Here is a 26,675-nt window from a genome sequence, read left to right as displayed (position 1 = left end):
TTAAAAAAATCAAATTTTACTGAAAAACTTGGATAAAACTACAACTCCAAGTCTCAACTTTCTTTAATCCTAGCCAAACACTCCTAATTTCATAAACGAATAAATATACTATTTAGTACTGTACAGCATACATATCATTGACAGTTTCTATATTATTTCAGAAAAGGCAAACATTATTTCACTGAAAATATAAATTTACTAGATTATAAGTGGATCATTTGTTTATCCTAAAGTTCATGGTGTAATCCAACCCCATTCCCATATCCAAAATATGAGAAAGTTATATCAAGACTGTTTTAGATAGAAATTCAATTATTTGACAATTCTGATGGCAAATACCAGCATAAGGTGATGGATTTCATCTTGTTACTGTATTTAAACGTGGATAGAAAGAGAAAGAATTGGTAAAATGAATGAGGTAAATGTCTTACATTCAATAATGTAAATAAATACAAATACAGTTTTACAGGAACATGAACATAAGTTTAAGGGTTTTATTATCAAAGTCTTGTAAAACAATTTCAGAAACTGTACATCAACATGGCACAGACTGTAGCCTACTTTTGTTTTTACTGCACAAAAGTGAAGCCCGAAACTCCTGTAACTAAGAAAAACAGTTGCCTAACTACTTTGCATATAACATGGAATCACTGTGTGCATTAAGATTACTACTATAGTAATAGTAACACAAAATTTCTTGGTTTTGTACAACTTGAGATCAAATAAAAGTACATTATCAAGTAGACCTATCTTATTTTAAAAGCATCGAAGGTCAATTTAAAATGCACTACCCCTTTTTCCATAAGTGAGCTTAAAACAAAAAGAAAAATTGAAAATCAGGACAAGATACAACTTTCTTTTACAGGTGGACTCAGGATAGGCGGATAACTTTCACTGATGTAGATATGGAATAAATTACGTTAGGAAAAAAATTCCCAAACACCCATGAAAAAGTACACAACTCTACTTCAAAATGTTGCTATTTACTCACCGTCAAAGACAGTTTTATTTGAAATGTTGTTTCTGTAATTAAAGCCTAATTAGCCATCAAAAAAGGTTAGTGCATATATAACCTTTCAAAAGTTAAACAAAAGCCACAAAAATTGAGCCACAAGGCTTATAGGATTATCTATTTCAGATGCTCATTTCCAGATGTAACTCTAAGAATGTTAATTTGTCATGTCAACAAACAAGACCATAAGTAGATCCATCATGTTGGAGGATTTTAATGACATTTAGGATATTCTTGCCACAATAACATGCAATCAGTGCATTCCCTACATGGCTCTATTACGGCAATGAATCAAATTCTAGAAATACTATAAGTGAACTTACGTAATAAAGGAGATCATACAACATAAACAATCCATGCCTGCTGTAGATGCATGCAGCTTTTCACTTTTGTTATGAAGCAGCACCAGAATAGTAAAACTGCTTGGTTACTCAATCAGATTTCACCACGACAAGAGCTGGTTACCCATGTACCATTTTCTAAAAGCTTTTTGATGTAAATAACTAATATCAATATCAGGAGCTTTATAACCATTTATAACTCAGCTGTATACATCTAGGATTGAGATGAACAAATACAGCATTAATAAATCACACAAAGGAATGACACTGATGCATGTATACAGTTGGACTCCCACAGAGGCAGTACTCAGTCACTCATATCCATGTCTTCTTCATGATGATCGTCCCCATTCACTTTGGATTCTCTTAGTGAATCACCGGTTCCCTTTTCTACAGAACATTCCTTTGTTTTAGGGGAACCTGTTTCTGTTGGTTTCTTCTCCTCTTTTTTCTCTTTCTCGCTGTCATACCCCTGTTCCTCTTCATCGTAATCCCGTGTAACCTGCTTTGCCAAGGATAATAATAAAAGTAAGTTTCTTCAAAGAAAAAGAATTTCTTCAAAGCACAAACACCACCCCAAATTCCAAACTAAATCAGTTTGTATACATACTTTTACATCTTTATCACTCTCTGATTTTCTTTCCCGGTCCTTCTCCTTATCTTTACTCTTTTTCTTTTTGCTTGTTGATCGTTCCCGTTCATCTCTGCTTCTTTCTTTGTCTTTATCTTTCTTCTTCTCCTTTTTATGTCTAGAATGACAGTTAAAATGTGCTCAAAAAAGGTCCTTTAAAGGAACCTCACAAGAAGTTTCACCCTTGAATATGAGCAATAAGTTTTAATTCCACAAGATAAAAAGAGGACAGCGAAGATCCAATTTCAAAACTGGACAATAAAGGCATCAATTTGTGCACAGGTACCACAGGCAAGAAGACTGGGAGATCTGATTTAGAGGTCTAAAATGATCAATTCTAAGAAGTGTTTAAGTCTCAAGAATATAAAGAGAATATAAGATACCTTCTCAAGCACTTTCAATACTCCAAAAGGAAAAAAATATATAGGTTATAAAAAACAAAGACAATTTAAAAATCTTTAGAACTTCTGAAAATCATAAAGGCCAGATCAAAACAATTAACATTTTTACCTCCTAGGGGATGGTGAGCGAGATAATTTTCTTTTAGGAGACCTAGGCTTTTTAGGAGATCTTGTTCCACTCCTGCTTCTTCTTCGTCGTCTCTCTCTAGAAACACAAACGTGCAAACTAGACTTTAAAATACAGTGCGATCTAATTAGCTCCACTGGGAACTTCTATAACATGATTCTAATAATGTAAGACCTGTTTCACAAAACTGTTTTGAGCAGAAACACTCTTAGGTTTGAGAAAGAACTGATTAACAAAAGTTCTAATGCAAGCAAGAAAAATTCAACCTATTATGGAGGAAATTCAGTTTTAGATTCAAATCTTTGGTGGCTAGAACAGATTTAGGATAATTCAATAACGTTTTGGGAAGGCAATCATTAATATACAAAAATTAAGCTTCTAAATCATTAGATGAAATCCAGAAAAGTAGAGTTGCCAAGTCCAGTTATATAGACTCCCTACACCCCAGCAAAATCCGCCCCACCAACTCTGCTTTAAACAATTATTTTTAAGACGGTTTTCACCTACTTTTTATTGTGGCTTTAAAAAAAAGCTCCTGAATTCTTAAGTTATTGGACGTGAAAGATGACCATGTGCAAAGCAATCAACATTTATTCATCGAATATTTACTAAGTTTGTCAAGAATATGAATGTTACACTTCTTGCTACTGTTCTGTGTAACTGATACTACAAATTCTTTATGTGGAAGAAATGTTTTGTATTTCTGTGCCCCTCAATATATTGAGGTATCGCTGCAAAGAAAGTATTTAATAAAAACAAAAAATATTTTAACTTAGAATGGTCTACTCAAGAGGTAAGGTATATAACCAATAGGTAAAAGTCTTTTTTTTTTTTTTTTTAATTAATTTTCTATTGTTTTTGGTGCTGAGGACTGAACCCAGGGCCTTGTGTATGCTAAGTACAAGTTCTGCCTCTGAGCTACAGCTCCAGTCCCTCTTTGTTTTTTAAGGCAAGAAAACATGCTATACTTCCCATCTCCTACAGCTTTTTGCCACCTGTCCCCCAGACTTGATATTGCATTCCTTTTGGTACTTAAACCTGGTTTCCTTTTCTTTCTTCTGTAAGCGTACTTTGCAAGAACATTCTCATTCAGATCCACAGAAATCCCATTCCCTTTACCAAGTTTTGATCTCTAATATCTGCCTAGTTTAGACTTTTCATATAAATAGAACCATTCACATGACTTCCATGACTGGCTTCTGGCCTGTTTTCAATGTTCATCCATATCACTTTATTTAATGCCAAATAATCTACTGTATTAGAACATCTGTTTATCCACTTGTTTGTTAGTGGACACCTGCACTAACTTTTTGGCTATCATGAATAATGCTATAATTTTTTTTTAACAAGCATTTACATGAGTGCATTTTTTTTTTTTTTAAATCTGTAGTAGTAAAACTGCAGGGTTAAAAACCTCTGTTCTAACTTTTTAAGAAAGTAAGTGTCAGCCTGTTTTCCCCAGAGCTATTGCCAATTTTTTCTAATTCCTCACTAACATTGATTTATCTTTTTGATCACAACAATCCTTGTGGGTGTGAAGTGGTATTTCATTGTGACTGACTTCCTTTCCTTGGTGGCTAAAATATTGAAGATTATTGATGTACTTATGAACTATATTTGCATACTTCTTTGGAGAAGCGCCTACATAGATCCTTTGACTAGTTTTTACTTGGGTTATCTGCCTTTCTATTGCTAAGCTCTAAGAATTTTTTATATGTTCTAGATGTAAATTCCTTATCAGGTCTATATATTAAAAATATTTTCTTGCACTCCATGAGCAGACTTTAACTTCCTTGAGAGTTAAAAATTTGCGATTCTGGTGCTTTTCCTTTGTAGTTTTTCTTCTGTTGTGCCTGTTCCCTTGGTGTCTTTATGTAGAAAACCACTGCCAATCAAGGTCACTGAAATTTACTTCTGTTTTAAGTTTTACAGTTTTGGCTCTGGCTCTTTAAGTCTTTCATCCACTTTTGAGTTTTTAAAAATATGACATAAGGTATCAAACACTGAAGTAAAGCATAAATAATATCTGAAAGAAACAATATTAAGGATGGCCAGTCCTTATTAAAATCACAAAAATCCAAGTTAAGCATGAAATACATTTTATGTGGGGAAAAGTTTGTGACACTTTTAATTTTCATTATGACAATTTAAAAAATAGACTTTTAAAATCTAAAAATGATACAAATCAGAACTTCCACTGTCTTCCCTTAATTTATCAATGCCACAATATAAAAATGAAATATTCTTGAGTACTAATATGTGGATACAGCAAATGTAACTCTTAATAAAACTAATTTAATATAACAATTTGATATGCTTTAGGGATTAAAATTTCTCATTAAAATAGAAACACTGGGGCTGGGGTTGTAGCTCAGTGGTGAAGCGCTTGCCTGGTATGTGTGAGGCACTGGGTTCGATCCTCAGTACTGTATAAAAATGAATTAAACAAAAGTATTGTGTTCATCTAGAACTTAAAAAAAAAGAGAGGCACTGACATGGCTAAATTCCACATTATTTTTATATACACTCTATGCTACAAGATGATACAAAGATAAACTCCAGATTGTTCTTCACAAATTGCCTTTAAAAACATTGAATTTTGGTAAAGTCTTCCTTTTGTAATACTGGAGTATTAATGTTCTGAAGCATATTTTACATTCACAGCCTTCTGATAACCTTAAAGTAAAAATATGCAAAGAATTCAGGATGCCACCTTACCTGCTTGCACTTCTCGAACGTCTGGCTGTGCTGTAACTTTTTGGTGGTGTTTTGGAACGTTTCTTTTCTTTGTCTTCCTTCTTTTTATCTCTAATAAATAAACATAATGTAAGAATGTATAATTAAGACTCCAATATATAGAGTATTACAAATGAAAACAAAAGTACAATCAAATCTAACCACATTCTTAAAAACATCCTATCCTCAACTATTAGGGATCAAAGTATCCCCCCTTTGCTGTTGTATGATAATCTTTTCACTATATATTCTCTATTTCATCCCATTCCTTCTATGGTTATCTTGCTCTAGCATTGATCTTCTTTTCATCCAACTGGCTATCACCTAATTCTTAAGTGACAATTATCAATTTCCTAAAATGTTTCAGGTATGCTTTCCATAAATTGATCATGTACCTCTATTGGAGATATTTCAAATTACAGTCATGTGTTGCATGGTTAGTACCTTTTGTGTATGGGTGAGGTGGTCAACTAGGTATTGAACCCAAGGGGGGCTTTACCACAGAGCTATAACCCCAGCCCTATCCCTTCTTAAGACAGGGTCTCATTAAGTTGTTCAATAAATTGCTAAAGCTGGCTTCAAACTTGAGTTTCTTCTGTCTCAGACTCCTGAGTTGTTAGGATTGTAGGTGTGAGCCACCATGCCTGGCTCATTGCTAACTTTGTAAATGTCATTTTCAATCTGATACCACGTGTCCTAACAAAGTCAAGTTCAATGTTTCAGAATGTAATATTCTAGTCACTTCTCAATCTTCTTCCAATGTACATGGCAACCATCACAGTCTTTCTCCAATTATTACTCTCCTAATACACAGAAAATTGAGAAAAGAATGCCCAATTCTGTGTAAGATGATTGTTCCAATATGCAGTCTTGTTTGACTAGATTAACATATAATCCATTTAGCGACACAATCCCATTATGAGTTGAATACCCAGTATTCCTATCTCCTCTATTCCTACTGTCAAGTTATATGCTTACCAAAGATAAATAACCAAGGGAAAAACAATGAAAATCTATATACTTTTCAAATGATAAAGCTCTCATGCCACTATAGAATGAAAATCAATGATATGGTTATGTGTAACTCAAAACTAGACACGCTAATTTTTTAAAAAGGTTCAGATCTTTATGAAAGCTTAGTTCTTGAAAGTATAGTAAATGGAAATGAACATTAAGATGGTGTTTCTTTTCCTTATGAATCTTTAGTTTAACTCTGTACTGGTCTCAAATCATGGGATAAGAGACTTTTTGTAGTACAGTTCCATGTCTGGCACATATTGATCCATAATGCATGTTTCTAAGTCACTGAATAATGAGACATATAAAGAGAAATGAAACATAACTGTCTATCTTAATCTTTGGCATACCACAAGGAATGGCAGGCAACACTAAATCTTTTGCAGTAGTGGAAAGAAAAAAATGAAGTAAAAGGGACAGCTAAGAATTTTTACTACTAAGAAATTTTACTTAGGAAAAAAAAGAGAGAAAAAAGAAATTTTACTGAGGCATTCACACCTATGGGCTGAAGTTTTAGTTTATGGGAGACAAGAAAATAAATGTTAGCCTCCTCAAGTCTCCAGTATATTCTTCCCCTATGTAGCTCTATCTGCCTGTACCCTTGCCTCTTTTTGTTCCAAGTAGCACAGTATTTGGAGTCCTAGGAACGCAAAAACATGAATTTTTACCCAATGTTAATAATCAGTAATACCTGGTTTTTGATGTGCTTCTTGACCTTCTACCTCTTTCTCTGGAATGAGATCTTCTCCGTCTTGGACTTTTGGATCGTCGTCTACTCCTTGACTTAGAATGTGATCGCCTCCTTGACCTGCTTCTTGATCGCCTAATAATGTAACAGAAGCAATACATGTATATTGTAAAAAGACTAGTGAATACTTAATTGTGAATACTTCAATCAGCCTCAAACATATGGACTGTGAATTAAGTGGGGATAATCTTCCCTTATCAGTTGCTGTCATTATTCAACCTATAAACATCTTGGATACCTTTTAACACTTGAATTCCCCATCTTTCAATGTTCTGCTCAACATTTCAGACCAGTCTTCCTATTCCCACTGAACCTACAACTCGAAGGTTAAAAGCACTACTAGAGAATGAAGGAAAAATAAATTCTCTGACATTACTTTAAACAAGTACATGGCATTGTAATTTCCCCCCAACATTCCAGATTAAACAATATTTATCAATTATCAAATATTTATATTAGGCTTTCTATATGATTTAGAAATAGGCTTCATAGTAACTGTATAAAGTATGTACCATTATAATCCCTTTTTATAAATGAAGACTGCTTAGTGGGTTGCAGTCATTTCTGAAATATATTTCAATTCTTTAATTCACAATTTAAGAAACTCTAAGCAATCTAGGCCTTACATATTCAACTCAGTATAAACTATCTCTTTTGCTCTTTTTTTCCCCCTCAAAATATCATGGTCTCCACATGATCCTCTCTTTGCTATCATTTAACCAATGTTTCTGTATGCCCCTTGGCTTTTCTTCCAGCACATTCTCTTTAAGCTTATTTAATCTTCAGATGTTGTCACCAATTCTTTACTACTATCTTAATACCTCTATTTTAAGAATAATTAAAAAGAAGTTGTAGTCCTTTGTTTAGTCTTGATCATTTAACATTTAGCCATCAAACTTTCTGTGAAACATATTTTAGAAATACAAAAGGTCATATTCAAATCTTTGCCACAGCTCAAGAGTATTATCCTCCTCGATAACTGGTTCTTCAGGAGTCAAAGAAATAAAATAGCAGCTATTTCAGAGAATAGTTGATTTTCCCTTACTGATGTATTAATATAGCTTTGATTTTAATTAATTCCTTGAACAAACTGCCTTAAAACCCATTAGGAGGAACTGGGGTTGTGATTTAGTGGTAGAGCGCTTGCCTAGCACATGCAGGGAACTGGGTTCAATCTTCAGCACCACATAAAAGTAAAATAAAGGTATTTTGTCTAACTACAACTAAAACAAAATATTAAGGAAAAAACATTAGTACCACCTTATTAAACTCACGATTAACTTCTATTTGTAACACTTATTTGCAGCCATCCTTGAATCTCTTATAATAATACCTCCATATCCCAAGAAATTTTTAAATGTTTACTTTTCTGTAACCTCCAGAAGGACAGGGGAAATATGTTACATTTATTCACTAGCGTAGCCCTAGTCAATTACTACAGTAACTGACTTAAGGTACTAAGAACAATTGTAAGGGAAATAATTAGCCTATGAAACATCAGAATTACCATTTTATTCTAAAAAGATTTAAAAATTCTGGAAAACTAAAAAAAATTAATGTTGTTAGAATTAAGTACATCTCATCTTAACATGCTAGCTTTAAGAAAATGTGTAAAACATTTTCAATAACCAAGTTAAGCCTTTTTTCCTACCTATAATATACACAGAAAGCAATACTGAATACTACAAGAGCATTTTTACAACTTTCTAAACACACAGATTTAATAAATTTTGAAAAATCTAAGAAACGGAGGTACTGCAACAATATCAAATCACTAGAGCCTAAAACAATTACTTTTCAAGGCCAACATATTGCAAGAGACACTTCTACTGTACTTATTTAAGTATCAGGAAATTTAGAGATAAGTATATCAAATGTGTAAACAAATAAAGAGGCTTGCTGAAAGTCACGATAATTAAAATGCTTAAGATAAATTAGGCATGGTGGCTCACACCTAGAGTCCTGGCATCAGGAGGATCACTTGATCCCCGGAGTCTGAAGCCAGCTTGGGCACAAGTAATACTCTGTCTCAAGAAACAAAATGAAACAAAACAAAAACAAAAAAGCCTAAGATACTCTACTCACAATAATTATGTTATATTATAAGCAGCTGAATTCAGAGAAATGTTTGAATACTGTTTTTCAGTAGCAAAAGTACATCATTATTAAAATTTGAGAGTCACAGAATTTAGTAATAGGAATAAAGCTGCTAGAGTTCTTAACTGAAAAAGAGTGAGAAAGGAGAAGGAAAAGATATAGACTCTCAATTTTAAGAATATGATTTAGAAAACAAATTATGGTAATCCCAGTAAAAGATATATTGTATTAGAGATCAGACTATGAGAGAGCACTGTCTTGGAAGATTAAGATAGTTGAGTAGTACCAACACTTCACATAAACAGTAGAATTTAAGCCATATCTTTCAGAAAGAAGAAGTTCCTCAAGGGGAAGTGAAGATATAAGAAACAGTATTATTAGAGAAGAGGGAACATGATGAGCCAACACATGAAGGCATAAAGAAAACATTGGTAAGGCAAGAAGTTTCATAACTGTTCTGAAGTGGAAAATGACAATGTGTGGAAAGATATGTCACACTGACTAGCAAATAAACTGAAAGCTATTCTGTGGTCTTCTTTATCATTAATGCAGTGGAAGTTTCTCATTACCATCTCTAAGAATGAGATGGTCAGGGAGAAGTTGGGTGACAGGGAATAGAAGACATCACACAGAACACTTCTAAAATAATCCATGAAGATACTAAATATAGACATGGTATGAACTAGGTTTCAGAAGAAAAAAACACAAGGATATAAGAACCAAGTGGTACTAAATCTGAAAATTAGCTGAAATAATTGACAACTGGGATATCACAATCTTATTATTATTTATTTATTTAATTTTTGGAATATCACAATTTTAAGTACTACCCTGCCAGGGCTTAGACTAGAATATAATTAAGGTAACTTGAACAGGGAGTTTAGGTAAAATAAAGAATGGCTGAAATGGTTGGTGGTAAGTTATCAAATGCAATGTTTCAGAAAGTATAACTTATGAAACCGTTTTTTGGGGTCCACATGGTCAAAATTATTTTCAAAATAGTAGTGATTATATGCCTTTTTCATTGTCTTGATATTTGCACTAATGACGCAACAGCATAAGGAAAGGTACTGGCATTTTCTTGTCACAAATCAAGGTAATGGCAAATGTACTGTACCAATCATTGGCACTTCTGTATAAACTTGTAAAAGAAAGATAATGCTGCTTCTAATAAGGATGATTTGATGAAACAGTGAAAATTATTAATTTTATTACATCTAGTTCTTTGAATAAGTAGTATTAATTCTTGAGTAATATTTAAAGTATGCATAATCACTACTGATGCTGATTAAAGTACAATGGTGTATCAAGAAGGACTTGTATGACTGAGTTGAATTAGCTGCCTTTGCCTTCTTGTAAAGATTAAGCTTGGGGAAAAGTTCTATTCAAAGTCTGAGAGATAACTGACTTTATTAAGTTAAAAGAATTTTATAAAAAGTTCATTATTATGGTTTCAGTTCCATATGGCAATTACCTAACTATCACCTGTCAAATTTTGGCACTTATTAATAAATTGTCTTCTTTTAAGCTAAACATTACAGATTTGCAAAGCAGTAAAAACAAAACCACTGTCTCCAGTTGTTTATAAGTGTAAAGGATTTTGAAAACTGGACTGTAGAGACCTAATATATTTATAGAGGGAAGTTATATGGAAAAAAGAACAAATTTAGTATTACTCTAGATAAGTGAGAGAATGATACTATCAACTGGTTTATCCAGTAATTCATAAAATATAAAAAATAGCAAGTTATCACTTGCAAATATTCATACATTAGATATACGCAGGTTCCTCAAGTCACCTTCCAATTTAAGTTTCAGAAACAAGTTATAACTAGAGTTCAATTCCAAAGTTTCAAGTCCAGTGATCTTTAAACAGTACTAAGTCATTTCGATATTCAAGTCCCAAGGCCTTCTGACCACCCACAGATTTTTGAGTTTAACAGTATCATAGATTTAATTCATATCTTTCCTCACTTTATATGTGTGTGAGAACTCATTCATATACTGTTAATAGCAATGGTTACCAAAATATACTTTAACCAGGAACTAGTCTGCAAACATCAAATTCAGAAATACAGAAACTACCTCTGTAAAAGATATAACTGACTTCAAAAAGCAATCTAACCTGTGTCTAGAAGATGAGGGAGTCCGCCTCCTCCTAGAACGTGATCTTGATCTTGAATGCCTTCTTTTTTCTTCTTTCTTATCTGGATGTTTTTTTTAAATTAAAAAAAAAAAAATGAACCAATATTTAGAAATCATCTAACAGAAAAATTACTCCCATTCAAGAGTTATTCAAAGAATTTCTTATTACTTTAATTTTATTTTATTTACTTATTACTTTAATTTTCAGCTTTTACGTATACACTTATGTCACAAGTGATCATTTCATAATCCACTGCTGAAGCTTGTGGAAATGACACAAATAATTTAGGCTTTTGATGGATCTTTATTATTAGATTTCTGATTCTCAGCTAACAGTTCCCTTTACTATCTTACTTGCCACAATTAGAAGGCTGTGAAGGTATTTTCTACAAATCAATAAAAAGGGTTATCTTTCACATAGGTGATTTCTGATTTGTTCTTTAGAAGGTTTGAGTCCTTTTTTCCTTTTTTGGGATTTCTTCATAAATACAGCTATAATCAGTCAGATTAATGTTTGCTTTGATTTTCATGTGTTTTTCTTTTTTGGGGGGCAAAACTGAGTATGGAACCCAGGAGCACTCTACCAGTGAGCCACATCCCCAGTCCTTTTATTCTTTAAACTCTGAAACACGGTCTTGCTAAGCTGGCCTTGAAATTGTGATCCTTCTGAGTCACCAGATTAAAGGTGTATGCCATTGTGCCTAGCTTACTTTAAAGAGCAAAATAAAAGCACTGCAGTTTTCATATGTGGATTATCATTAAAGTGACAATAAGTTCCTCTATCTTTCACATTTAGGACCCTCAATTAACAGGATCCAATCAATAAATTCCCAAAAATCTCAGAAAAAAATAATTTATAAACCATTTAACTCATGAGTTTTCAACTAAAAGCAGTTTAGAGGACAAGTGCCCAAGAGTTCTGAGTTACAAAGAACCATCTGTGTATCCAAAGCTTCTACTGCTTTCCTTGTGGCCTTGGCTACTTACTGAAAATTTAATTGATTAAAAGATAATCTAGGCGCTTGGGCTGTGGCTCAATGGCAGAGCATTTGCCTAGCATGTGTGAGGCACTGTGTTCGATTCTCAGTACTACATATAAATAAATAAAATAGAGGTCCATTTACAACTAAAAAAAAAATATATATATATATATATAAAGAATAAGACAAATGATTTTTTTTCAAACAAAAGATAGGAGCATTTCATAGGCTCTTCTGATTAGGCTATACCAACCTAGACAAATAAAAATGATCAATAACAACCAAAATATCATACCAGGTATTACTTAATCCTAGGCACTGCTGACATTTTGGAATGGTTCAGTATTGTATGTGGGACTCCTGTTCACTGTAATAGGTCTAGCGACATTTCAATCTCTACTTACTAAATGCAGTTGGTACCAGTGTGACAACCAGAAATTTCTCCAGCTATTTCCAAATATGCCTGGGTGGCACTCCATTACATGATCTTTTATTTATCAGAATTTGCAAACATCAAAAAAACAAAAACAAAAACAAAAAAAACTAGAGTATTATTCAACACATTTTTACATGCAGGCCATCATCATTTGTCAAGAATATTAGTTTAATTTCCAAAAAAATTGCATAAAAATATTTTACCTGGTTCAATAGCAGCAGAAATCAAGGACTGTGCTTCACGTACTCTTTTCATAGCTTCCTCTATTTCTTTACTAGAGGTATCTGATTTCAGATTTGGTGAAACCAGACCAGCAGCTACATGATTCAACCTAAAACACAAAGAAGAACTGAGGATAGAAATATTTTAAAATTCAACCCTACACTTAAAATAAGTAGTATACTTTAGTTTCATGTAACATAATTTCAGTAAACTATTCCTTGAAAAAAAGGGTGGGGGATTCCATAACCTCAATAAATGATATATAGTAGCATGGTTTTGAATATTTATAATAGACATCTCTATTTTAATGATTCACACAGATCTGGAATTCTGGAATAGTAAAATACTTTTTTATTTTTGCTGAACATTAACTTTCCATAAATAATTTTGAATATGGAAATGCTGAAAACCAAAAACTTTTTTAAAAAAGAATTCTACAATATCTTTGTTGGGCTTTAACTTTTAAGTTTACAAATGGGGAGAAACTGAGGCAATGGACAATGGCCCAAAGTTACACATGACATTCTGACTGGAGCCAAGTGCAGTGGTGCATGCCTATAATCCCAGTGGCTTAGGAGGGTAAGACACATCACAAATTCAAATCCAGCCTCTGTAACTCAGTGAGAGCCTGTCTCAAAATGAAATATAACAAGGGCTGGTTATGTGGCTCAGTTACTGATAGCCCCTGGGTTCAATTTCCAGTTACACACACACACACACACCCCCCCCAAAAAAAAAAAAAAAAAAATATCAAGGGAAGGCTAAAGATCTAAAGATGGCCCTTAGTGGTTCATACATGTTAAAAAAAAAATTACAGACACCAATTTAGTACAGTAGATTTGAGGAAATGGTGGGAAATGTCATATAAAATAGATACAGAAAGAACTTCACTCTATTGGTGACATTTTAAGTTGGATGGTGGGTACATGATTGAATTGGGAGGGGGGCAGTAGTACGGGGGATTGAGCCCGGGGCACTTAACCACTGAGCCACATCCTCAGCCCTTTTCCACAGTTTATTTACAGTAAGGGTCTCACTGAGTTACTTAGGGCCTTGCTATGTTGCTGAGGTTGGCTTTGAACTCATGTTCCTCCTGCCTCAGCCTCCTAAGCTGCTGAGATACATGAGTTTGCCACTGCATCTGGCCCCGTTTGAATTTTAACTATAAGAAAAATCCCCAAAGAATGTGTGAGCTATTGATTATGCAACTTGCATGACTTTGGTTTGGGATAGTTTTCCCTTCAGCTTTGCTTCTTTAAGTCCTACTATCCACAGGGATAGCCTTTGATCTTCAAACTAAGTTTTCCCTTTATAGTAAGTTCCCTAAACTAAACATCTCTGTCCTTTCCCTAGTTGAATGCACATTCTTTATTATAATAAAATATCAATGTCCTTCCTCCTGACTACAGCATAAGCGCCATGAAGGACTCACATATTTTAAGTAGGGGGAGGTGGAAGGATTACTGGGGATTAAACTTAGCAGCACTTTACCACTGAGCTACGGCCCTGATCCTTTTTGAGGCAGGGTCTGGTTAAGTTGCTGAGGCTGGCCTCAAACGTGCCTTCTGCCTTATCTTCCTGAGTTGCTGGGATTACAGATGTGCACCACTGTGTTTGACTTTAGGATATTTTTTTATGTTACTATTCTGGTATAAGCCATTTACATTTATTATGAAAGACCCACATTACACTAAAATAAAACCCTTAATATACGTGGGTTTCCTTCTAGATTTCCCTCATTTCTAGAAAACATTATGTAACATATGCCTTGAGAACATGTACTTCTATCAAAAATAATGATACACTAGACATTCACACACACTATCATGAATGAAAACAAACAAAACCCTTACTTGGGATCAACAGTGCTCATAAGCTTCAGCAACTGATCTGCGGCAAGAGACTGCAAAAAACCAAAAAATTAGTAAAGAATACATGCAACAAATAATGATGCTATTTATTTTCTCAGTACACTGAAATGCACTGAGGCAATTTTGTCAAACCTATAAAAAGTAACATGCTCTATGCATGATGCTAACAAACAGAATAAAACACAAGCTACACATTATTAATTTTTTTACAATCCACATTAAAAAAATAAAGACAGGTGGCAGTGTATTTTTTAGTGGCTACTGTACTGAATAGAACGGCTTTAACAAGTTATATGAAGAGTGAGAGCTAACAATTTAGATTTTACAGAACTACTTCTTGATTGTTTTTAGAGGGAAATGAACATTTTAAATACACATGTAATAAAACTCCAACTTCTTAGTATTAAAAGATTGCTACAAAACAAGGATTAAAAAAAAAGAGCTAAATTTCAATGAAAAAAATAAAACACATCAAACCGAAACAAAACCCAAAAATTTGCAAGAGGAAAATAACTTATGAAAGCATGTCCCAATCAGCTGGGCATGGTGGCGCACACCTGTAATCCCAGAGGCTTGGGAGGCTGAGAGGAGGATCATGAGTTCAAATACAAAATAGAGCTGGGGTTGTGGCTCAATGGTTGAGTGTCCCTTAATTCAAATCCTGGTACCAAAAAAAAGCATGTCCCAGTTACTGACTGCATGACATACTGATTTTTGTGTTAACTACCTACACACCTATTTTCTACTTTAAACCCCTGCTTGTGAAATGCAAATGAACAGTTAATAAAACAAACTTTCTAGAAAAGTAGGCCAAAAAATAGAATTAGAAGTTGTACCTGAGAGTTCAAGTTTGCTCCAGGAAGCCCAAGTGCAGCAAGGGCAGGATCAAGAGTAGGAGCTCCCAAAGCAGCCAATGGAACAGCGCCAATCTGTAAATATTCAAGTTTTGTTCCTTAAGACTTTTTTTGTTCCTTATACCAATGGTTAGCACTTACTTTAAGTGCTGTGTTTTGTGCTACTTGAGACATCACTCATTTCTCCTTGACTGACTGACTGCCCTATTAAGAATGCTGGAAGGATACTGAGGAAGTAATTCTGTGTCTCTTGATTATTCGTACAGTGTCACGTGGGATACTCATTGGCCTTTACCTCCCATATAGTTTAGTGCCGTCTCCTTGAATAGTTTCCTGGTTTGTTCTACGGGAATCCAGGAAAATCACTACCCTTTCAGAATCTAAATCTGTTCAGGAGTCTAAGTCCTGTGGTCTAAATATGCTTCTTCCTTGTATTCTTTCTGCCTCAGCAGTGTTTCTCATACTATGATTCCTGTATTCATTAGATTTCCCCTACTGCTTCCCTAATAGTTATTATTATTTTATATTAAATTTTCCCTGTTCAAATTACTATGTGGTTCTATTTCCTGCCTAATTCCGATTAGCCCGTAATTTAAACAGACAGAAATCTTGTAAAATTCTGAAACTTCAGAAGCAGTCTTTCTCCACAAGAACTGTGCTGAAAGTTCATCTAGTTTCATATACTATCTGGTCAATACAAATCATCCAACTCTGTAATTTAAGTATTTACTAAGTACAAGTGAAATGCTTTGTTAATACTAATAATTATTATATAAAATTTTATACATCAAAAGACACAGAAATTACCCCTTTATTGTCCCATAGGCAAGACAAACAAACAAAACTACAAAACCAAAGCCAAGAAGCTAAGTACTAATCAAATTTATATCTAAAATCCAGGAGATACTGATCTTTTCCATGATTCCATATTCTACAGTTAACAGAACCAATTATTTATACAGGAAAGATGACATGATAGGATATTTTTATAAATTTCTAGTTGAGGCACATCATTCGCTATTATTTTTAAAAGCCCTGTATAATCTCTTGGAGTAGTTAAAATATAGACATTTCAATGCCTTTCTGGCTGGGGATGCAGCTCAGTGGTAGAGCATTTCCCCATCATGCATGAAGTTCTGAATTCAATTCCAGCACTACAAAAGTAAAATTCAGGGTGCTTCTTAAAGCATTACCAGTTAGAATCATTATTCTAATCAACTTTACTTTCCTGAAAGCAAACATCCCAATCCAGATTTCAATTTCATTTTCAAGCCACTTTCTTAATCCCAACCCCACAATAACAGCAAAAAAATCAAAGGGCAATTGAAAGCTTCATTTAAGCAGTTTGAACTTCAGCTTTATTTTCCTTCCTGGATCAAATGAACAAATTTGTAATGGCATGTTCTCAAGTGTTAACACTGAGGAAGATCACCCACCCCTGCCACAATTACTAATAGGTTGTTTTGAGATATGTATAAAAGATATTTTATAATTTTTAGGATCTTCTTAAAGTACAAACTTTTGGAGAATGTCTCTGTAGTATTTGATTATACTACAGTCCTTTAAATGATATTGCTCTATGTGCTAGAATATTGAGAGCACTTAAAAAGTAAAATATATTTTATCCACAGTTCTGGGTTTCTTTCCATCTTTTCAGAATTCAAGAGAACAAGTACCTGGGTAAGTGGGTTAGGTGTAGGCAGGAGTCCACCACCAGGCAGAAGACCTGCCACTGCATTTGCTGGTGCCAACAGAGACAAAGCCTTAGTCTCATCAGGAATAACTCCTGCAGAGAAATATCCTTGCATGAGAACACATTTTTTTGTAAAACAGAAAACACACAAAAACACCCAGAAAATGTCTCCCTGATACACCACCTGAGTTTGTTGAAAGTACTTATTGTTCGCTAAAATATAAAGCTTGATCTCTATATGATTATTTATCATTAATTTTTATGTCAGAATGAAACTTCAATGTGTGAAAATTTGTTTCCTTTTTGTCTACAAATGGTTAAGTTTCTAGAGTAAAAAAAAAATAGCACAATACACACTACTTTTTTGTTAACACTGCCAAGATTTCATCACCTGTACTCGATTTTTAAGTCATGAACCAAACGTAAGCAAGCACAGTCGGTTCTCCAGGGGTGTGCTCTCAACTTTCAAAAGCTGTTTTATGAACAACGACTCGTGTCGGCTGCTTCACTATAAAGCACACAGAAAAATCAAGATACACAAGACAAAAAAAGTTTGATTTAGGGGTTAATAATATGGTACAGTTACTATGATTTTTTTTTACACCTACCATACAAATTTTGTAAAAATTAAGAGAAGAAAAGTATGTAAAGGAAATATTCTGTTGGAATCAAGCGTAGGGCTTTTGCTGACTCATGAAAATGAATATGAATGTTTCTGAATACACACGGAATGTGTATGTGTGTGTGTGTGTGGGGGGGGGGGGTGGTAGTGAGTGAGAGAGAATAGGTAAAACAACATGGCACATTCCTTACCTGTACAGTAAAATGCTTTATGTTCCAACATGTGCCATGCTAACCATACCAAAAAAATGCTACTGAGTGTCAGTTCAAAAGCTAACTGAGCCAAACTTCTTATGCCCCAAATGACATGTGTGTCTGTTTTTAAAGCCTAATCTGTGTATTCAGATGAAATCTAAGGGTCCTAAGACAAATATTTATGTAGACAATTTAAATTCTATCCAACAGCAAAAGCCCTATACAGATGGATTAATCTGTTAATGTGCCCAAGCCCCCAAAATGAGAGTTCAATAATACAATTAAACTACATATTTGCAAATACCAGTAGTATTTCTGTAATACATATTAAGAAACTGCATCTCATCATAAAACATACAATATGTACAGGGCACTTAAGAGAAACTGGATAAGCTGCAGAAGAAAACTGTTGGGTGGTATTTTCAGCAGGGCCTGGTATATAGTTCAGGCTGAACCAGGGAAAAGAACTGTAAAACACAACAACAAAAAAGAAAAACCACTGTTAAATAAAGGTAATGGTTCCTTCCACCTATACTGAGAAGTGCCGATAATATAAACAAATGTATACTACACAGCACTGTTATCTTGCTTGTGTCAGAGCTGTCATCAATTTAGATACCAAGAGTTATGGAGGGGAAGGGGGAGAAGATCATTTAGATATAGGGCATTTATGCATCAATATTAACAAACCTACAAAGATTAAGGGATAATTTTGCATGCAAAATTATGTCTCAAGAGGATATATTAAGTATCAACATCTTAGTCAAATTAGTGCATTTGCAACATTTCTGGCCAACTAAAATCCTCTTGAATTTATTGTGAGACACCTGATAGAAGATCTGCATCCATTAAAAAAAAAAAAAAGTCATGCATCTGATCCTCTGATTAAGAAAAAAAAAACTATTTAAAAATAAAACTACAATTTAAAAATAGCAATGAGGCCCCTCACCAGTTAATTTTCATGCGTCAAGAGTATTTTTTTTACTGCTGCTTTGATAGAACCATGAAATACTGCATGAATGTGTAGAAATGAAAGAAAAAGAAACAGACAAAAGAAACAAACATTAACCAAAGGAACCTAAATAACCCCCATATCCATTACTTTAAAGAGTTCCTTCCAAACTGGCTATATGTTTTATCAATTAAGACTGTTCCTTACCGTAGACTTTTTTGTCTATTGTTCTAAAACAACTGACCAAGAGCCAACACCAAAGTGTAAGAGCTAAAACCAGAGTGAATGGTGACAAAGGAATTGAATACATCAAATTACTTAGTGGAGATAACATGAATACAGCATATCATACCATAATTAAATATAGCAAAAATAGATTTCAGAACAAAATACTTCTGTAATTCTCTTATGTATTCCCCAACCTCACTTTCAAAACCAGATCTGAAAAATTACTGGGACCTAAAAATATTTATGAAAGTCAGTTATATGATATACTGTATTATGTTCCAGGGTTGGGAACTGTAACACTTTGCCAATAAGCATTCTTTAAATTTAATGGCTAACTCAAACATTTTGCATATTACTCACATGGTTTGACCCTTGTTTCAAGACCTATATATATTTTACTCATCCTGAATTGTAAACTCTGTAACAATTTTCTGTTGGTGATTTAGTCTTATCCTATAATAGGCACAAGTGACATAAAAGAAATGCTTAACCAAAACATACTAACTCAAAAATTATCTATTTTTAAGAACCTTAAAATTGAGCCCATACAATTTAATATTATGGAGATAAATGTACTCATTAAATAGCATGCCTTAACCCATCTCTGAATATAACTTAATTTCTTTAGAAAACCAGAGGCAATTTCTCCAAGTTTAGACATTTCACAACTTTTACAAGGTATATGGTGTAAATGTTCACATTTGTATTCAAAGATCCAATAGTATCTAAAATCAACAATAACAAGATTCTGCTTCCACTGACCAGTTTATTAAACAAAGGGGAAAGCAAGTAAATCCTGGTCAGTAAATTAAATTATTAACTTCAAATCCATTAATTTTATCATGTGATTTCTTTGATCAAAATTTATAGTTACCAAAAAGCAAATCAAGTAGCAGTACACTGGGAACAAACTAATTATAAAATATGCCTTAGAAATTTTTACAAAATGGCATTAAAATAGTGTTGTCTTGTCACAGTGGCTTTTTTAGATCCAAAAAACCTGCTCATATTTTTCTGTCAAATTAACAGCCTAAAATGTAAAAAGAGAGAAAATGTAGTTAACAAATGATTACACCAGGAAAACACTTGGGGGACTTGAGTGCTTGCTGGCCTTTAGTTAATGTCTAGAATCCCCTGTAGCTGCAGAGGACCCACTGTTTTTCAGTCATCTGGAAGGGTTTTGCATTTGCCTTCTCCACTACAAAAATCACACACACAAATAACAGAGAGAAGAATTTATTATTTAGAGATATTCTAGAAAATATAACAAGAATGAACAAGAAAATCTGGCATAAAAACAAAATACCCAGTGCCCATCTGGCACCTAAGCTATAGGAATTCTTGAACTTTCACAAAAACCAGTATCATTGCAACCCTTGGTATACTGGAATTCAACGTGGGATTTTTTTTTTTGGTTTGTTTTTGCACAAGTTATCAGTTCAAGGAAATAAGACTAACCTAGTCACTTATTTAAAACAAAAACAACATGCACTTGAAGAACTTTTTCTTTTTTTTTTTTTTAGTTAGCCATTTACCTTTGGGACTTTTTCATAAAATCTAACATTAACCAAGTAGATGTATCTCAGAGTTACAATTAGGAGTGGTTTCAATGAATGTGAAAGCAAAAGATAAGATTCTTTTAAAAATATCTGATTTCTAATTATTAGAATTAAAAAAAAAACTGCAAGTAAGAATTATGTACTGCAGTATAACAAGGGTTTCAAAATGTTAATTGCTTAGATTGTAACATGCTACTAGTGCTCATTCTACAACTATACTGAAGTAGATGGTCATCTTAGGATGCCCACACAGGTAGTTAAAACAAAGCACAAACCTTCTGCATATGGTACGACTATCAAAGCTCTGTCAACGAATACAGTATTTGTCAGATGCTGTGCCACAACTGCTGAGTCCGGATCATGGAACTTAACAAAGCAGACACGAGATGAGACTGGCAAAGGTGAATCACTAAAAAATAAACAAAAAACAAACAAAAAGATTATCAGCATAGACACAAAGGTTGTTTGCAAACCAATGCTTATACCCCAAGTAAAATAATCAGAAAAAAACATGTAATTGCACATACATTTCTTTTAACCAATCCAAAAGAAAAATAATGTATTGTACACTAATGTAGACAGTTGCACTGTAGATAAATACTCATTAATCCCTATTTAAATCTACAATGTATCAGGTTAGAAAGAGTTTTCTTAATCTCAAAGTGAGATCACAAAAATATCAACATGCTTTTCATAATATCAATGTTGTGGTGCTGAGGACTGAACCAAGGACTAGGCAAATGCTCTACAATGGTCCACATACCAGCTCTCATACAAACTATTTGTTTAGTAACCTTTCTTTCTGCTAATTTCTCAGGGTAAAAAAACTTAAGAATTTTCCACTTCAAAAATAAAGACTATCATTAAGAGGTATATCTGAGTTTTCTTGACCTGCATAATGAACTGGTTCCATACATTGATGTTTTTAACCGATAGCTATGACTCCTAGGCACTTTCAACAATTGGGTCTTTTTTAGGTTGGAGCACTTTCAAAGAAAAATTTTAAGCACACAAGGGGTGCTTAAAGTTTTAGGCACCTGTTCACCCCTGTATTACTTCACCAGGTGAAAAGCTTCTTTCCTCAGCAAGCTGCTTCCTCAGATAAAAGAAAAAAAAGTAGGCTTAAAAAAAAAAAAAAAGGGTTCCAATTTCCGTCATAACACTCCCTGTGAAAGGAAAAGATTAAAAAAAAGGCAGGGTTTTCAATCCTACATCAAGTTATTTGAAAACCAATGCCCAAAGGCAGTAACAATCAAATTGTCCTTGGTAACACATTAAAAGCATCTGTGAGGGAAAAAGAAATCCAGGTTCTCAATTCTCCTTTAATTAAATGAAGATTTCTAGAGGAAAAAGCACTGAACTCTTACTTGATGTCTGAAATAAGGTTTTTCTTACCCAGCAGTCATTTCCTTAAACCTCAACAAAAAAAATCAAACAGCTTGGTGAGGTGGCTGGCACACACCTGTAATCCCATGGACTCAGGAGGCTGAGGCAGGAGGATCATGAGTTTGAGGCCAGCTTGGGCAACTTAATGAGACTCTGTCCCAAAGTCAAAAAAAAAAAAAAAAAAAAAAAAAAGGGCTGGATGTATAAGCAGTAGACAGCAGTAGAGTGCTTGTCTAGCATATGTGCACATGCACACAGCAAGCACTCTCTACCAATTCTTTACCACTATTGTTATCTGATTAAAAGAAAAAACAAATACAATGATAAAAAATAACACTGTTAAAGAACATGTAATGAATAGTTTCTTCAGAACTGCCTATATGTTCAGTTTATTTCCATTTACTGGGCAATCTTTTGTACTCTGGAATTTTGTGCAAGTCTAGATGACACAGGGACAAATGAGAAGACTGTTAGGAAAAATCCTGTATGATGTTTTTGTCTTCCACCTTAAAAGCTGATAGTATTGATTTTGGGTGCTCGGGATCCAGCCCAGGGCTTCATGAGTACCAGGCAAGGTACTCTCCCATTGAGCTACATTCTCAGCCCTCAAGTTATTCTAAAGTGTCCTCTGAGGGCCGTTTCATAATCTTCTAGGATGCATACATATAATTCAAAATCCTGATATTCATCTAAAGCTCACTGAATCAGTGAATTCCTTTTATAAGAGTCCTAATTCTTAACAAATCCCAAGTACATATTCACAGCCACTTAAGTTGGAGAACCTCTGGTTTAGGCCACCAATCCCAGGCTTTAAACTCTTACCTTAACACTGTGCCAACCACTTCTGATTGTAGAATTTTGAGCTTATAGAGCAAAGTATCTCCAAAGCCCCCCCAAAGAAGCATATGTAAGAAAGATGACATTCACCTAAAACTTAATCCTACTGACCTATAATATATAAAGAAATGCACAGCAAAATGTTGCATTAAAACAAACATTTCTTCAAATTCGAATTAAATTCTTTTAAAATATATTCAGTGCTACAGTAGATGTTACTGTATAACTGACATGCTTCACTAGGATCATTAACTAATAAGCACTCCAATTGTATTCTCCACTGTGAAATCCCACTAAAACTAAACATTTAGTATCTACTTAAATAATACCACAACTCACAAATTGCTTCACTAAACCAACAAACCCCTGATCCAATGGTAGGGGAAAAGTCACATATTAAAAGAGTTCAAATGCTAGTTTTGACACCGATAGCTTAGCTTGGGCAGACAAAACAACCTATGAGAATTTCAGTTCACTATTTGAAAATAAGGTCAAATACACCTTCTGGGTTTGTAATGAATAAGGTAAGAAAAATTCTGAAAGCATCTTACAGTAGACAAACAATGCTGAATTTCCAATATGTTTCAATAACTAGTCAACATCACAGTTTAAGAAAACAAATGTAGGAGACAATGATAGATGCTTTCAAATAGTTGCAGGGCTGTTTTCCTGTCCTGTGAAGATAGACAACATTTCTCTATGTAAAATCACAGGCCAGTAGTTTTTGGCTTTAAGGAATTGAAATAACAGACAAGTCCAATAGCAAAACCAAGCTGGACACCTTCTCCAGTAATCTATCAAATATATGATATAATCCCAGAAAAATTTCCCCAAAATAGACATTTAAAACTGAAGCATTTCACTAGGTGTATATGGTACATATATGTACTTAAAAAATGCCTTGCAGATAATGTTGATGAACTCAAGAACCTCATTCTAATGACAGGGAGAAGGCTGAACTTACCTGTCAATTGGTGACAGGGGCAACAGAAAAAAACCCAAGCAGTGCTAAGTAGTATAGAGAAGATACAGAGCATCCATATTTTTAGATACAGTGGTCAAGGAAAGATTCTCTGATTAAAGTGACTATTGAGAAACAAATGGAAGCGCGTATGTCAAGAACATTCTGGGAGAAAAGAATTCTTGGCAGATATGAATGCCTTCTTGGGGGAAATTAAAAACATACAAATATATCCAAATGACACACACAAACAAACACACAAAATCAGGTGAAGACGTATTCACAATAGAGCCATTCAATCTTATTCCGTGTTAAGAAAATATTTATGGAGTGATGAGCCAATCTGTACCACTGGGAGCCCAAAGCACATTAATCCTGGCAAACTACTGATAACTCTAGTGAATTTATAGAAATCATCAAGTATTATCAACTTTTCAGATAAGACTAGCTATTGAGAAAAAGTAATAAAGGAACAAATAAAACTCAACATTAAACAGATAAAAATTAACCATCAATAGTACTGCTCAAATCTAGAGGCCCACTAAGTTATATACCAGTCACTATATTTTCAGAAGAAAATGATTGTATGTGGGAACATAAAGTAGAGAGCCAAAGAGCATTATTGTATCAATATTTATCTTCTAATACAGGGAAAGGAATCCTCCAAATGGACAGCACCCCAGGTCACATGACTGGATGAACAACTGCCCAGCAGCTATCAGGGTTATGATGGACATACCCATTCACCTGATTACAAAGGAAAAAGGCAGATTCTTGTCCATCATGGCTTCCTCTAAGATACTGCCCACTCATTAAGTAAAAAAAAAAAAAAAAAACGAACCAGTAAAATGCCCAAAACTTCTTTTACTTTTTATAAATGCACCATAAGGGAGTATCCTCAGAAAACAAAAAAGCACTTTAAAGTCAGCAACTATATGAAATTCTTAGGAACTTGTGGAAGTGGAAGGAATTATGTAGCAAACTGAGCATCTCAAATTATTTTATTACCCCAGTAATAAAATATTCAAACATATCACTTATTTCTTATCATTTTACTATTAATGTTACAAACAACTTAATGATACATTATGAAAAAGCTGAGTATCAGCAAAACATCCCTTTCTATAGCTCATGCTATGAATTTGTCCATTATAAAAGAAGTTTCTGTTCAAAATAACGTGTGTCCAAAACTCCACAGCACATCTGAGGCTATAACTGAATCCTTTCTCCACATGTACATTTTACTTAAAAATCAAGAACACAGCAATTTGAAGTCTTTGGAAAACAGAAAGTCATGAAATGTGATAATACTTAAATACTTCATTATGATTTGATTTTATTATTCTATTGAGCAGAAGTGTACAAAAATCAATGATTTATTACACCAACCACAACAGATTTCTTGAGGATCTCAATTTCGGGTTTAGAATTTAAGTGACATCATAAAACTCCCAATAACATTTTTCACTTTCATCTAATAAGCATTTACAAAGAGCACACAATTGTTTTTCAAGTGTTTGCTACAATACTTTTTCTTCATAACTTTTTAAAAGAAGGACAAAAAAGTCATTACACTCTAAATCAAAATGTCGACATTCTATAAAATTCGTTCTTAAGAACAAATGAGAAATATCTTAAATCTGTACATTAAAAAAAGAAAAACACTAGGACTCTTCATAATCCATTATGTGTGTGTGCATATGTATAGATACATATATAAATCAAGTATTCAGGCTCACTGAATTAATCATCTGTCCTGTCATATTCCCTGGGTCAGAATCACTTAAAAGCAATACTTAGCAATAAATAGCGGCCTACAAATTTTAACACAAAATTAACGCTGGCCTGAATAGTTTTGTTACTTTTCTTCCAAAGACCGCAGAGAAAAAACACACCTTGCCTTTTTTAAAAAATGAATTTAACCTATACGCGAAATGACAAAAGACAGATTGTCTGGCTTTATCCCAAAGCAAACGACCACGTTGGCACAATTTAAGAGAAAAGAAAAAAAAAAAATCCCCAATTTAAGAGCCAGTGTCTCCTAATCACTAAAAGTCTTCTCTGCTCTCTACATTTTTTTGTAGGCCTAAAACGCATCTTTTCGTCTATAAATGCAACCACCGCGACCAACTAACATAGCCTGGTAGGGAAAACAGCCACAGGGCCTACGGAAATGGTGTTGCTTAGGCCCAGGATGGGGCGGCGTTAGCAAAAACGGTGATGGTGGACGATACTCACTCCGGCGGGAAGAGGCGCAGTTCGTCGATCTTGCCTAGGAAACCGAAGAGAGTCCGCATCTGCTCAGAGCTAGCGCTCGGGGAGACATTAGTCACCTGGATTACCTCGGTGCCACCGCCTCCGCCGCCACCTCCGCCACCCGGCCCGCCGCTGGGGCCCGGGCCCGCAGTGCTGGGGACGACGGTAGTGTTGCTCATGGCGCTGCTCGAGTTCTCGCTCCTGCTTTAACACATCAAACACACAACAAACAGTGAGAGGGAAAGGGAAGAGGAACCGGTTCACGAGAAAGGAAAGAGGGGTATCCGATGCTACAGCCACTGCTGTTGCTGCCGCCGCCGCCGCCGTTTCTCCTCCCCGCTGCACGCCGGGAGGAGGGGAAGAGAGCGC

General features: G+C 34.3%; 1 protein-coding gene across 6 annotated transcripts in view; it reads right to left on the bottom strand.

The window, feature by feature from the left end:
• Nucleotides 1–480: 480 nt before the first annotated feature.
• The window catches only part of Srsf11 (serine and arginine rich splicing factor 11), a 35,684-nt gene continuing 9,489 nt past the window's right edge, over nucleotides 481–26,675 (bottom strand). Inside the window, exons 2-13 of one of the 6 annotated variants that reach the window (XM_046450960.2) lie at nucleotides 26,289–26,507; nucleotides 21,142–21,275; nucleotides 17,295–17,404; nucleotides 15,601–15,693; nucleotides 14,747–14,796; nucleotides 12,875–13,002; nucleotides 11,236–11,317; nucleotides 6,957–7,088; nucleotides 5,231–5,320; nucleotides 2,495–2,611; nucleotides 1,964–2,102; nucleotides 481–1,858 (exon numbers count right to left, since the gene is read on the bottom strand). In XM_046450960.2, coding sequence (XP_046306916.1) covers nucleotides 1,661–1,858; nucleotides 1,964–2,102; nucleotides 2,495–2,611; nucleotides 5,231–5,320; nucleotides 6,957–7,088; nucleotides 11,236–11,317; nucleotides 12,875–13,002; nucleotides 14,747–14,796; nucleotides 15,601–15,693; nucleotides 17,295–17,404; nucleotides 21,142–21,275; nucleotides 26,289–26,485 — 1,470 coding nt within the window. In that variant the 5' untranslated portion in view covers nucleotides 26,486–26,507 and the 3' untranslated portion in view covers nucleotides 481–1,660. Of the gene's footprint in view, nucleotides 1,859–1,963; nucleotides 2,103–2,494; nucleotides 2,612–5,230; nucleotides 5,321–6,956; nucleotides 7,089–11,235; nucleotides 11,318–12,874; nucleotides 13,003–14,746; nucleotides 14,797–15,600; nucleotides 15,694–17,294; nucleotides 17,405–21,141; nucleotides 21,276–26,288; nucleotides 26,635–26,675 lie in introns of those variants that run through there. The other 5 variants (XM_046450962.2, XM_046450963.2, XM_046450959.2 and 2 more) reach the window with 5 other exon arrangements.

The sequence above is a fragment of the Marmota monax genome, unplaced genomic scaffold, assembly GCF_021218885.2.
Source record: "Marmota monax isolate L192 unplaced genomic scaffold, Marmota_monax_Labrador192_F-V1.1 WCK01_AAM20220418_F8-fsc00023, whole genome shotgun sequence".
NCBI lineage: Eukaryota > Metazoa > Chordata > Mammalia > Rodentia > Sciuridae > Marmota > Marmota monax.
This window is presented reverse-complemented; position numbering and strand designations above follow the sequence as displayed.